Below are 12247 nucleotides of genomic sequence, written 5' to 3'. Positions count from 1 at the left end.
TTAGCTCATCTCCCAAATTATGAACACATGTAAATTATAAGGGAAGATTTTAATGTTTTCTAAAACTTGTAAAGAATTCTTAAAGTAATTGTGATATAAATGACATGCTGATTACAAATCACTGGTGTTCTGAAGTAGCTCTCTAAGCAATACTAAGAGGTAGTTTGAGTCACTTATTTACTTTATAAAAGCACACAACAGGAACCCTTAAAATATTCTATAATTCAAACTTGTAAACCTTAAGTACAAAGATATCTGAATTATACATTAAAAGTCTAAGTTCACAGAGGTGTTCCCCTACCCCAATTAGTCTAATTTTGTACACTTTAAATGCAAAGAAATCTGAATTAAATGTCAGAGTCAACAAAATTCACAAGCCAGAAGCCATTTAGTGCTCACAAGTTTATATTTTTTAGATTTGATAGAGATTCTTGTGTATTTTCTAAATACACAGACAAACAGTTTTGGAAGTTTACATACATGTCTTAGGACACTTATACTAGGTAGGTAAATTACATTTAAAAATTGGTCTTCGTAAAAGATCTTTCCAAAGAGCTTTTACAAACAGCAGGCAGAAGTGTTCTTTTTATGTTTACAGTGTTTAAATGCTGATTCTCCCATTTCATAATGGCCTCAACCATCCCTCTCCTAAACCCAAAATTTTGTTCTCAATAGCCAGTGTACTCCAAAATTTAAGTACCCAATGTCAAAAAATTCAGGGCTTAATGTGTGCTTATCCCTGACACATCTTAAACTAGAGCTGTTCAACTTCATTTGAAAGCAGGGATACAGCAGGAACAAAGCTCTCCATTTTAAATCCTAAAGTGACTAAGAAAAATCACCTGTTTTAAGCATGTATACTGTAGCATGTATCATAAGTTTAAGGATCTGGGTGACTGAACGGCACAAAAACTGGGGTTCATATTTAGTTCTTCATTTAAAAACCATCCATTTAAAAATGAAAATGCCACAGCCAATTCATAGCATGTGCCACACTGTTGGGCACCTTATTTGTAGTCAGATGACAAAACAAGGGCTATATCACTGAGGATATTTGGGGGAGAAAGGGTTAGACACTCCAATTCCTAACGTAGCTGTTTTAAAGAGAAAATATGTCTCCATAGAAGACTCCTTAAAGAGCTGAAATTCTACAAAAATGGTTTAAGGAGGCAGCAATGGAGCCCGTAAAAAGTGCCTGGGCTTCAGATGAGACCTGCTCAAAGCAAGCTCTGCCCCTTGTGGCGGTGTTACATTAGGCAAGTTACAGCAGGTGGCTGCTCTGGAGCCTTTCCTCCAAATGGAGACAATAGCACCTACCTTAGAGGGGAACAGGTAAAATAAAGCGCAATGGCACGTGTAGGCACTAAAAAATGGTAGCTTTTGGAATCATTATTCAGAAAAATAAACTCTTCATTCTATGTTGACAAAGTCCTAAAAATATAAATAAAGCTTATCAAAGTTTAAAATTTATGATTTTTAAAACCCATATTCCTCATACTGTCCCCATGATTATACTGCTCCAGTTATTTTCAGGCCTTTACATATTGTAGTAAGAGAAGTTTCCAAGCCCTGATCCTTTCATCTCTTACTTTTCCCCCTTTACCCCCTTTCTCATTTCTTTTCCTCTTGGTTCACATCTATTATTAAACTGCCAGGTACCATTCTAAAGCACTTCACATGAGTTTAATCATTCATCTCACTCTTCTCATTAGGATGGCTCTATCCAAACCAGCTAGTGTTTTCCCCCTAAATTTCAAAGCTACTCATGAATGTTCAGTTCCCCTTCCTATGTTTCTTCTTCTTTCAGCTTAGTAGCTAGGGTATTAAATTTAGCAAAACATGTAGTGAATATGAAAAACAAGGGCCAAAAACAATGACAAAGTGGGGACTATATGGAGGTAACTGTCTCTGAGAAGGTCAAGAAATAATGCAAGATCTTGATTTATATGAGAGGGTCTGTTGCTACAGAGCAAATAGGAAAGAAACAGTCTATACTCTTCCCCTTCATTAAAATTAAAAGCTCTAACATATTTTTCATTTAAAATATAAGTTACAAGAGAAAAATTCAGCAAACGTGTAACACATAATTCTGCCAGGGCTCCACAGACAAAATTATGAGTATTCCATTGTTACCTCAGAGACCAATCATAAGTTCTTAGTATTTATCAACTTCCTGAAATTGTACTGTAAGTCAGAAAAAGAATATACTTAAAAAAATAGAAACGTCCAGTAGTATACCTTAGTACTAAAACTATTTTTTTTTTTAAAGATCTAGAGGGGTAAAGGCAGTCCCTCAAGATCATGGAACAAAATAAGTTAGGCAGTCAGCAAGTAGAAAAATCTGTCAATTCTGTTTCTGGCAAAACGTTTACTTTAAAGAAGAAATTTTTATATAGGCTGAGGCTAATATATTCAAGAGTATAAACATTTTTCCTTTGGATTACCTTCCTAAAAACAAAATTGTAAAGTATCATATTACAGTTGACTAAAAATATAGCCAAATCTGTCACAGCACAACATAAAAGGTAATGGACAATTATAGAATATTTTAAATTAATAGTAACAAGCCATCTACATCAACCCTTGTTTCCAACTAAAATCAAACAAAAGCAAAACAATCCCGTAGTGTACCAAGTGTGTGTTTCAATTTACTCTATGCAATCTAACAAAAATTTGGTCATAATTTACCAGATATACATAAATGATTTAAGCAGGAAAAGAAAATTCAGCTTAAAGAGAATAAGTTCATGTCTTATGGAAAAGTAAAAATACTAAGAATGTAAAGCCAAGTCCAGTTTCTATGCAATAAGTGAACTGTATTCTAATAAAGCAGATTTAGGGTGGTTTTCAGATATATATCTTTTCTCTTTAATATATATTTATATATAGACAGATCTACCAATTGTAAACTATGGTTTATTTTAAAGGGGGGATAAATGGTATGAAAGAAATCTTTATACTATACTTACATATTCACAATGCAGAACATTTTATGCTTAAAATACTTTTTCATTCATAGTATCTTTGCCCAACAAACATCTACTTTGGACCCCACCAGAACTACATTTTACTCATTTATCTAGAACACTGAGAATAAGATATACTCTTCAGTCCTAAACAAAAATCAAACCAAAACTATGCATGTCAGTTTTACACTTACGTAGAAACTACAATAAAGTTTAGATAACGAAAGATGCATCTAACCATGTAGCTACACTTTACATCTTTGACTGATCCAAGCAGAAACATCAGTGTCTAACATTTAACCATTATTCTACTGAAATCAGAGACAGCAAGAAAACTCGTCTCTTAAAATGTATCAATGTTTCAACTTTGATCAGATGGAGCACCAAAAGAATTATGTCTGTCAAAGTGTACTCTGCAACTTTTCTCACATGACTAGCATAATTTAGTTACCTGATATAAAATAGGAAAATATACTCAATTTCTATTTAAAAGAAAGCTGAAAATATGATATCCCTTACTCTTATATAATATACAATATGTTCCTGATAAATGTTGTGCATGTTAATATTAATTATGTGAAATGCTGCTGTGAGTTTTACAATCAGCTAATTCATCTATCATCAGGCTAAATAAATCTGACAATTTCTACTTTGTAATACATCACGGCTTGTACCCTGAAAAATTTATTTAATAATAAATTGTAAAGCCTCTCAATATTTTATTTGTAAGACTTCTGCAAATTGCTGAATCTGGGTGACTATTAGAAAAACTATTTATCAATGTGAAAAATTAATTGTCTTTATAATTTTAAAACAATATCCTAGTAAGTATGAAACAAAAGAGAATGCAATTTTTGTGTTAATTTTAATAATAAAAGGGCACAAGAGTAAAAACCTGATATGTCACTTATGTTGCATAACAAGCTAACCAAACTGGACGTGGAGGATAAACTTAAATCATTTTACTTATTGTTTCTATGACTCTTCTTTCAATTAGATTCTGTCTCTTCAAATAGGACTGAGGTATAGCACATTGGCAAAAATAAAGAGGCAAACTAGAATAGTGCCAAAGTAACAGATTCCCAAAACCAAATACCATGTCAGAAAACATCATATAGTAACCATTTATCATATTGGAGCAGCAGGAGAAAGTTACTTCAAAACCATAATCATTTAGTGGTATTTGCCAACTTCGCCATGGTAACTTTGCAACATCATTCTTCATTTGTGAAGTAGTAAAATTCATGTCAAAAAGGAAGGGGAAACGGAGGAAGTCAGTTAGTTCATTCCAATAAATTACCTCTCCAGTTCTTATAAACATACCCATCAGCACAAAATTAAGAAATACCTAAGACTAGAAGAGACTTGGTTTAACTTATGAAGCAAATTAAAATGGAAAATACAGAAAAGTACAACCAATGGGGTTGAAAAGGCCCCTCACTGAAAATCTGTATTAAAAAAATAAAATTAATAAAAATAAAAATAGAAACAAACTCTACTAGTACAAACTAGCCTGAGTGGTTTGATGGACAGAGTAATTGGGCCAACTGTCACCGTATTCTCATAAATGGATTTTCTTCATTCATATTAAACTGGTACATGAATGTCAGCTTTTCAAGGACAGGTACTCCATTTTCATAAGACCCAAAGAAGTATTGTATATCCTATAAATAAAAAATATTTTTACTTTGATAAATGACTGAAGTTATGGGACTCCATGTAATCCAACCACAAGGTTGTTTGCTGTACAGTCCTGTGCAAATATAAAAAAAAATTTTTTGCTATAAGGCTTTGACCCTACAGTTTTCACAGCAACAAAACTATCATCCAGCATGTACCATATTTTGCAAGCCTTCAAGTTCAACAATTCAAACTGTCGATTCATATTATGTCCAAATGCAGCATCCTTGAGGAGTATAGAAGGCCAGTTAATCATCTAGAGACATACAAACATCTCCTGACTCATCCCATCGAGACGGGTCGTTCTGATCTTCTCCATCATCAGCCAGCTCTTCATCAGCTTCTCCTACTTCATTCTCCTCGTATTCTTCATCCCGAGGGAAATCTGTATCCTGTCCCTGATCTACACCTTCTTGCCCTCCTGGTTGTGATTTATCTGCACAGTCTACACAAACACCATAGCGTCGAGATCCATGTCTTATTCCAACACTGGCCGCTAACATGAAGATCTTCTTACACACCATACATTTGTATTTTTTATCCTTTTTATGCACCTAATTGAAGGGGGGAAAAATCCAATAAGGATGGTGTAGATAACACAATGCATTTGAACCACTCAAATTTAATCACCCATTTAACCCTCAGTGAATATACCACTGTTTTGCTGTATAAAGTTCAGTATCAATTCATAAATCATATTCTTTGTTTAAAATTATGTAACATTCAACCTTCCTTAAAATTGCAGGTAACAGTGTTAAAATATCTTCAACTTTACTGACATAAACATCAACTATATTTAAAGTTACTTACCAGGGAATGTCTTTTTACATGCTCTCTGCGAGTAAACAGTTTTCCACAAATATCACAGCTAAAGGATCTGACTCCCGTATGAATAAGCAAATGCCTTTTTAGTGTTCTTCTGTATTTGGCTACATAGGTACAATGAGGGCATTTTAACTTGTTCGTGTTTAGAGATGATTCACCTTTGAGAATAAAAAAAAAAAAACACAAAAAGCACTTACATATAAACAGAAAACTTGCTATCAACAGCTTACTATCCCTGAAAACAGGGACTGATACAGGGCTACTGCTCTCTTGATTTTTTTTTTTAAACTCAGAATATGGAAGCTTTTAATTGTTAAGCATTTAAAATAAGTCCATAGATATTTAGTTGACTAATACTTGCCATTTTCCCAAGTTTCTTGTTTTGGCCAGGATTCAGGCAATAATCCATACTTGAAATCGTTTGAAGCACCCGGTATCAATCCATATTTGAAATCATTTGAAGTACCTGGTAGCAATCCATACTTGAAATCACTTGATGGGCCAGGCATTAGGCCATACTTGAAATCATGTGAGGTACCTAATACAATTGAAAAGTGATTTTTCAGGTAATAGTGGTAATAAAGGTCTCTTGCTAGAATCAAAAAACACAATATATATGAACATTTCATCATTTTGATAGAAGAGCTTAGTATAAAATAGCTAAATAAAAAAAACTCTACAGTTTAGTGTAAAACTGAGATGTCTTCATTCTTTATTATCCTAATTGGCAAGCATCTTAAACAGAAAACAATCTAAAGTTTAAAGTACAATTCAACCACAGGAAAAATTCAGTGAAAAAAACCTGAATATTATTTAATGTTGTGTGGAGACCACATGAAACTGCTCCTTTAAATACTGTGTTTCAAATACATTCAAAACAGAACTCTGTCTTAATAACTGCTATCCCTGACTATTCGATCACTTGAGACTATCACCTTGAAACCCAGCTGTGGAACACAATAGTCTCCTTTTTCCCCCAAACAATCACAGTCTTGTTTTAAGACTAATTCTAAAGAAAAATGGACTAAGGATGAAAAATATAAACACAAGTAAATTACAAATGTAGATTATTAGTCTCTTGCTTGTGGTTTCAGACACCTTGGGGCAAGGTAACTGGCCCTTTCAGGGCTTCATCAAAACCTCTTGATAAATCCATCCTCTTAAATGGAAATCTAGAAGGTAGAATCAAAATAGAATAATTGAAGTCCCTAAGGGAATTTGTGCCTGAGGATCTTCAGCTAAAGTAGGAATTATCTCCTGTGGACTTAATTTCACCTTGAACATTCCTTGTAATTGGTTATCCTTTAGTAATGTGAATCCAGAATCCTCCATGGCTATTGCCACCCTGATCCAACTGACCATCAACCCTTGCCTCTGGATTATTTTCAATAGCCATCAGCTTATGTGTCCTCTTGGAGTTTTGTTCAATACAATCATCATCATATTCTTTTTAAATTTTAAGTCAGAGTTTGGCGCTATGCTCAAAAGCCTGCAAAGACTATCCATCTCACTCAATAAAAGCCAAGGACTTCCAATATCCTACAAAGCCTTACCTGACCCAGCCCTTGCTTCCAACTACCTCTTAGGCACTCTGTTCCAACCACATTAGTCTCTGTTCTGTCCCTCTGTGGTAAGATGGCTCCTATGTCAATGCCTTTGCATTCATTCTTTCCTCTGCCTGGAATACTCCCTTCCAGGCCCAGTTTTCCTCCCATGGACACCATGGTTTTGATAAAAGAGTGCTTGCCAAAAATGAATGTTCTAAGATTTTACTTCCCTATATCTACATGCCAGGTATTGGGTTGGTCAAAAAGTTCATCTAGTTTTTTTCCATACGATGGAGCACTTAATTGTCTTATTTTAAGGAAAAAAACAAAAAAACTAAATGGACTTATAGCCAACCCAATACATTGCCTCTCTTAAAATTTAAAAGAACTTAAGACTTACTTGAGGACAGTATCAATACCCAACAGTGCAAAAAAACTCTCAGGTAGTTAAAAATCACACTTCATTAGTATTAACATAAATTATTTTTTACTTGAAACATCCCCCCCCCCTTTTTTTTACTGTTAGGAAAGCCATCTCAAAAACAAAAAACAAAGGAAAAAAAAAGAAAGCCCATTTAACTATACTATGGTTTTCAGAACCCTAAAGTGTGTCACCCTATCTATGTGTGTGGGGTGGAAGAGATTATCTTCACATTTCTAAAGTTTGACTTTTGTGATTCATAGTTCTTGTCCAAACCAATGCAGAACCAAGTAAGCCCTAAGGGAGCAAGAACTGGGCCTGTCTTACCTTTGATGTCTAATGTCCAAATACACTTCAGTTATTTGTTGAGTACATGTATCTGGCAAATGCTAACATGCACAAGGTATTTTTGACTTGCTCAAAATACTTAAAAAATTAATATAAGAAATCATGTTAGATATGCTGATATCTTCAACTAAATATTATTCACTACATAAAAGGATAGAAGAATAGCCCTAAAACAACATACAAATTGATAATCTAAGAGTCAGAATTTAAAGTTTTTAATACTTGAAATTCTGTTTTTCTAAATAACCTGCAGTAAAGATAAAATAAAAAGTATTCATGATGATAGGCAAGACAGCATCCTGAAATTCAAAATAATTCAAATTAAAAAAGCCTCATCCCAAGCTTCTATCATCTCTTCAAATTCTTAGAACCAGTATCCTGTAGGAAACATAAGAGCAGTGAAGAAAGGTATTCCTTTGTAAATCAATACACTGAAGGATCATTAAACTTTTGAAGGACCTCAAAACTTTTTTTGAGGTAGATCTTTAATAAGCTTACCTAATGAGGTAGATTCTCATTATTTCTGAGAAATAATGTACTCATAAATAATATCCTTCTGAGTACATTATTCCATAATGGCAAACTAAGAAGAAAGCAATGTTCTTAAAGTCAAAATTATAATAAAGGCTATCTCAGTTTCAGAAACTCCAATGGATCAAAGTGTCCCCTAAAGAGAAGTTAACTGAATCAAAGGTGAATTTTATTGAGAATGAGATAAATTATATGGACCATTATCCACTGAGCATGTGTATGTGCAAATTTAAAACTTTACATATAAATTCACATAGCCCAACTGAACCCACCCATTCTTGAAACAGATCTCTAAACCAAAACAAGGTCAATAAAAAATTCCTGTACGTGGCAATTCTCTGTACAGGCAAAGTCTTCAAAATTCAACCCATCTGATCTGTAAACTACTCATTTCAAAACCTTTTTTGTAAATTCTTTTCAACAGTTAGGAGAAACCACCCTACCCTACTGCATAGAAACTGGACTTGGCTTTACATTCTTAATGTACTTTTACTTCTCCTCAAGACATGAGCTTACTCTCTTGAAGCTGAATTTTCTTTTGCTGCTTAAATCATTTATGTGTATCTGGTAAATTATGACCAAATTTTTGTTAGATTGCATAGAGTAAACTGAAACACACACTTGGTACACTGCAGGATTGTTGTGCTTTGGTTTTAGTTGCAAACAAAGTTTGATGTAAATGGCTTAATTTTGGTCAGTGTATACTGCATTCAGAAGCCCAACAGCTTTCTGTAAGAAGGACCCCCTAGTTGTCCCCCTCTCCATCAAATTTTAAAGAATTTCCAAGCTACAGGAGTGGAAACAATGAACATCCAATATCCCTTTATATATATATTCAGCAAATGTTACTTTTGCCACATGTGCTCTATGTCTACACATACATACATTTTGTCTATTTGAAAACATGCATACCCATACTTCACCCCTAAAAATAGCATGTATCTTCTAGAACTTTCTCCTATACAACCACAGCACCTTTATCACATCCAAGAAATTTAAAATTGTTCCATGACTTATCATTTAGCCTATACAACATATTTAAATATCCAACTGTTCCCAAAATGCCCCTTTAGTCATTGTATCAACCCATGATGCAATCAAGATTGACATGGTGTATTCACTTGCTCTCCTTGTGAATGCACCAACCTGGTGGTTCCTATTTGTCTTTCCTGACACTAACATGTTAGAATACAGACCAGCTGGATTTCTGTTGATTTGTCTGATTTTCCCATGTGACCAGATCTGGGTGAAACATTTTGGCAAGAATACCACATAGATGATGATGTGTGCCAGCTCATGCATCCCATCAGAAGGCACATTATTTCAGTTTCTTTTACTGCTAGTACTAAGTTTAATCACTTGGTTATAGTAATGTTCATCAGATCTCTTTATTGTAAAGAAATCTTTTCCCCTCTGTAATCAATTAGAAGTTACTGAGACCATGTGAATATGTCATTACAATACCCTTTCACTCAATCATCATGTAAGCCCATCAATAGTGGCTTATCATCCAGTGATGTTCTTGAATTATTTCCTGTGGGTGTTGCAAAATATCTTCTGTAAAGAAAGCTTTTTTCCCTTTCTAATTGACTTATAATGTACTCATGTAATTTATTTTAAAGATTTTATTTATTTATTTTTAGAGAGGGAAGGGAGGGAGAGAGAGAGGGAGAGAGAAACATCAATGTGCAGTTGCTGGGGGCCGTGGCCTGCAACCTAAACACGTGCCCTGACTGGGAATCGAACCTCCGACATTTTGGCTCACAGCCCGTGCTCAATCCACTGAGCTATGCTAGCCAGGCTCATGTAATTCTTTAGAATATGCAAGGATTCTCTGTCCTTACTTACAGGCTGCTTCTCCCAAAGTACAGTTGATATAAATATAGTGGTACCTCGTTACTCATCATTAAGTTGTTTTGGAATCTGTGATGAGTACTGAAACCAATGAGTACCAAATGAATTCAACGAGTGATAAAGCATTTTCTCCTGTGGGGCAGCGCTGTGACTCGTATGAGTTCTGGAAAGTGCAACAAATCCCTAACAAGTGCTGAGTGCTGAAACATTTTTTTTTCCATCAAAATGCAATGAGTTACAGGGTTTGATGATTTCTGAAGCAGACAAGTACCAAGGTATTACCATTTTACTATTTATAATTAACATTTCTGTAGTCATCAGGAATCATGCTATGATTTTACAACAAAGCTAATTCAAATACATTAATCATTCTGATAATTACCATTCTCAATTCCATCTATGTATTAGCAGAAAGCCACCATAATTACTTTTGCTATTTCAGAGTTTTAAAATGTTCTCTAAAATGAGGAACACCTATCTATTTGTATTTACTAGGCTTTCAAAGTTTATCACAATCATAGCCACCACAGATGAAAATATTTACATATAATACTCTTTTTTTCTCCTTTGTATTGAATTTATTGGGGTGACACTGGCTAACAAAAGACTCTCCTGAAAAAAAAAAAAAAGAAAAGACTTTTCTTTAAGGAAAAGAAACTGCATGAGGATATTAATAAACATGTACGTGAAAACTTCCTAATCCTCAAATGCTCTTAAATGTATTCTTTTTAAATTCCTACTGTACCTACCAACATCACCTCCATCTTGACCCAAGCTGGCTTCAGCCAATAAGTTTGCATTCACATTCACATTCCTATCACAGTCTGGCCCTGAGAGTAGAGCACCATCCAGATCTGAAAAGGAAATGGAGAATAATCTGTTATTTATAACCATACCATAGCCATTATGCAAAACACCACTCCCTTTTGTAATTGTTTCTTAGACAGACATAGAAAGGCTATTTCCAAGTACTGAATACCTACAAGGCATGGAAGCATAAGACATGATTTTCAACCACAAGAAAAAGTGCACGCTCAACATTAAATATAGTGTACTAGATAGGAACAAGCTTTAGAGCCAGGATGACTTGGTACTCCAGCCAGGGAACCCTAGAAGAGAACCAGTTCTGGAGGTAATAGTAGGTTTAGGAAGTTTAGTTATGCACTGACTATCACATATTTAGGAAAAAGGTTTAATATGTTTGGGGTGGGAATGGTGGGTTAGAAGCTAAATTCTAGATGTTGGGATGGCCAAAAAGTTCATTTGGGTTTTTTTTTCTGTAAGATGGCTCTAGTAGTGCTTAGCTGTCTTTAATTTCATTCAAAACAACTTTGTTACATTGTATTGTGACACCTGTCATACCAGCATGCATTTTAAAAAACTGGTGAATTTTTGTGTAGCCATAGAAGATGGAAAAGCTATGCAACATTTTCAGTATATTATGCTTTATTATTTCAAGAAAGGTAAAAATGCAACTGAAACACAAAATTTGATTTGTGCAGTGTATGAAGAAGGTGCTGTGACTGATCAAATATGTCAAAAGTGGTTTGCAAAGTTTCTTGATACTTTTGGCATTGTGGTCAAATAATTCTTTGCTGTGGGCTGTCTTATGCATTGGAAAATGTTTAGCAGCACCCCTGGCCTCTATCCACTGTAAGCCAGTAGTAGGAGATACCATATTTTGCCATGTATAATGTGCAGTTTTTTGCCCAAATTTTTGAGGGAAAATAAGGATGTGCACTATACATGGGTATAATGATTACATACCATGGGTATAATAATCCCATGTATAATGTGCACAAAAATGTGGGTGCACATTATACACAGTAAAAATACAGTGGCTGGCATACTCAAAATATCCAAATCAATTAAGTTATTGGTGAAAATGAAAAATATGTCTTTTATTTTATGGAAAAACTAAGTGGATTTTTTGGCCAACCCAATACTTCCTGGGACCAGCTCTGCCACTTCACAGCAGTGAAGCAGGTTGTTTTGCATCTGTGACTGAGAACTGCTACACTGGTCCCTAATGTAGTCCCTAAAGCAGCAGCAGGGTTATCTGGCCCCATCCCAGA

General features: G+C 34.6%; 1 protein-coding gene across 1 annotated transcript in view; it reads right to left on the bottom strand.

Annotated features, from left to right (window-relative positions):
* Positions 1 to 387: 387 nt before the first annotated feature.
* Positions 388 to 12247, bottom strand: part of ZBTB10 (zinc finger and BTB domain containing 10) — a 30056-nt gene continuing 18196 nt past the window's right edge. The window contains exons 3-6 of the mRNA XM_045849425.1: positions 10922 to 11026; positions 5833 to 6009; positions 5457 to 5629; positions 388 to 5200 (exon numbers count right to left, since the gene is read on the bottom strand). Of these exons, the coding sequence (XP_045705381.1) occupies positions 4895 to 5200; positions 5457 to 5629; positions 5833 to 6009; positions 10922 to 11026 (761 nt within the window). The 3' untranslated portion in view covers positions 388 to 4894. The remainder of the gene's footprint in view (positions 5201 to 5456; positions 5630 to 5832; positions 6010 to 10921; positions 11027 to 12247) is intronic.

Source organism: Phyllostomus hastatus, unplaced genomic scaffold (genome assembly GCF_019186645.2).
Source record: "Phyllostomus hastatus isolate PE091 unplaced genomic scaffold, TTU_PhHast_1.1 phas_contig_65, whole genome shotgun sequence".
Classification (NCBI taxonomy): Eukaryota; Metazoa; Chordata; class Mammalia; order Chiroptera; family Phyllostomidae; genus Phyllostomus; species Phyllostomus hastatus.
The sequence above is the reverse complement of the archived record's forward strand: the minus strand, read 5'-3'. Positions and strand labels throughout refer to the sequence as shown.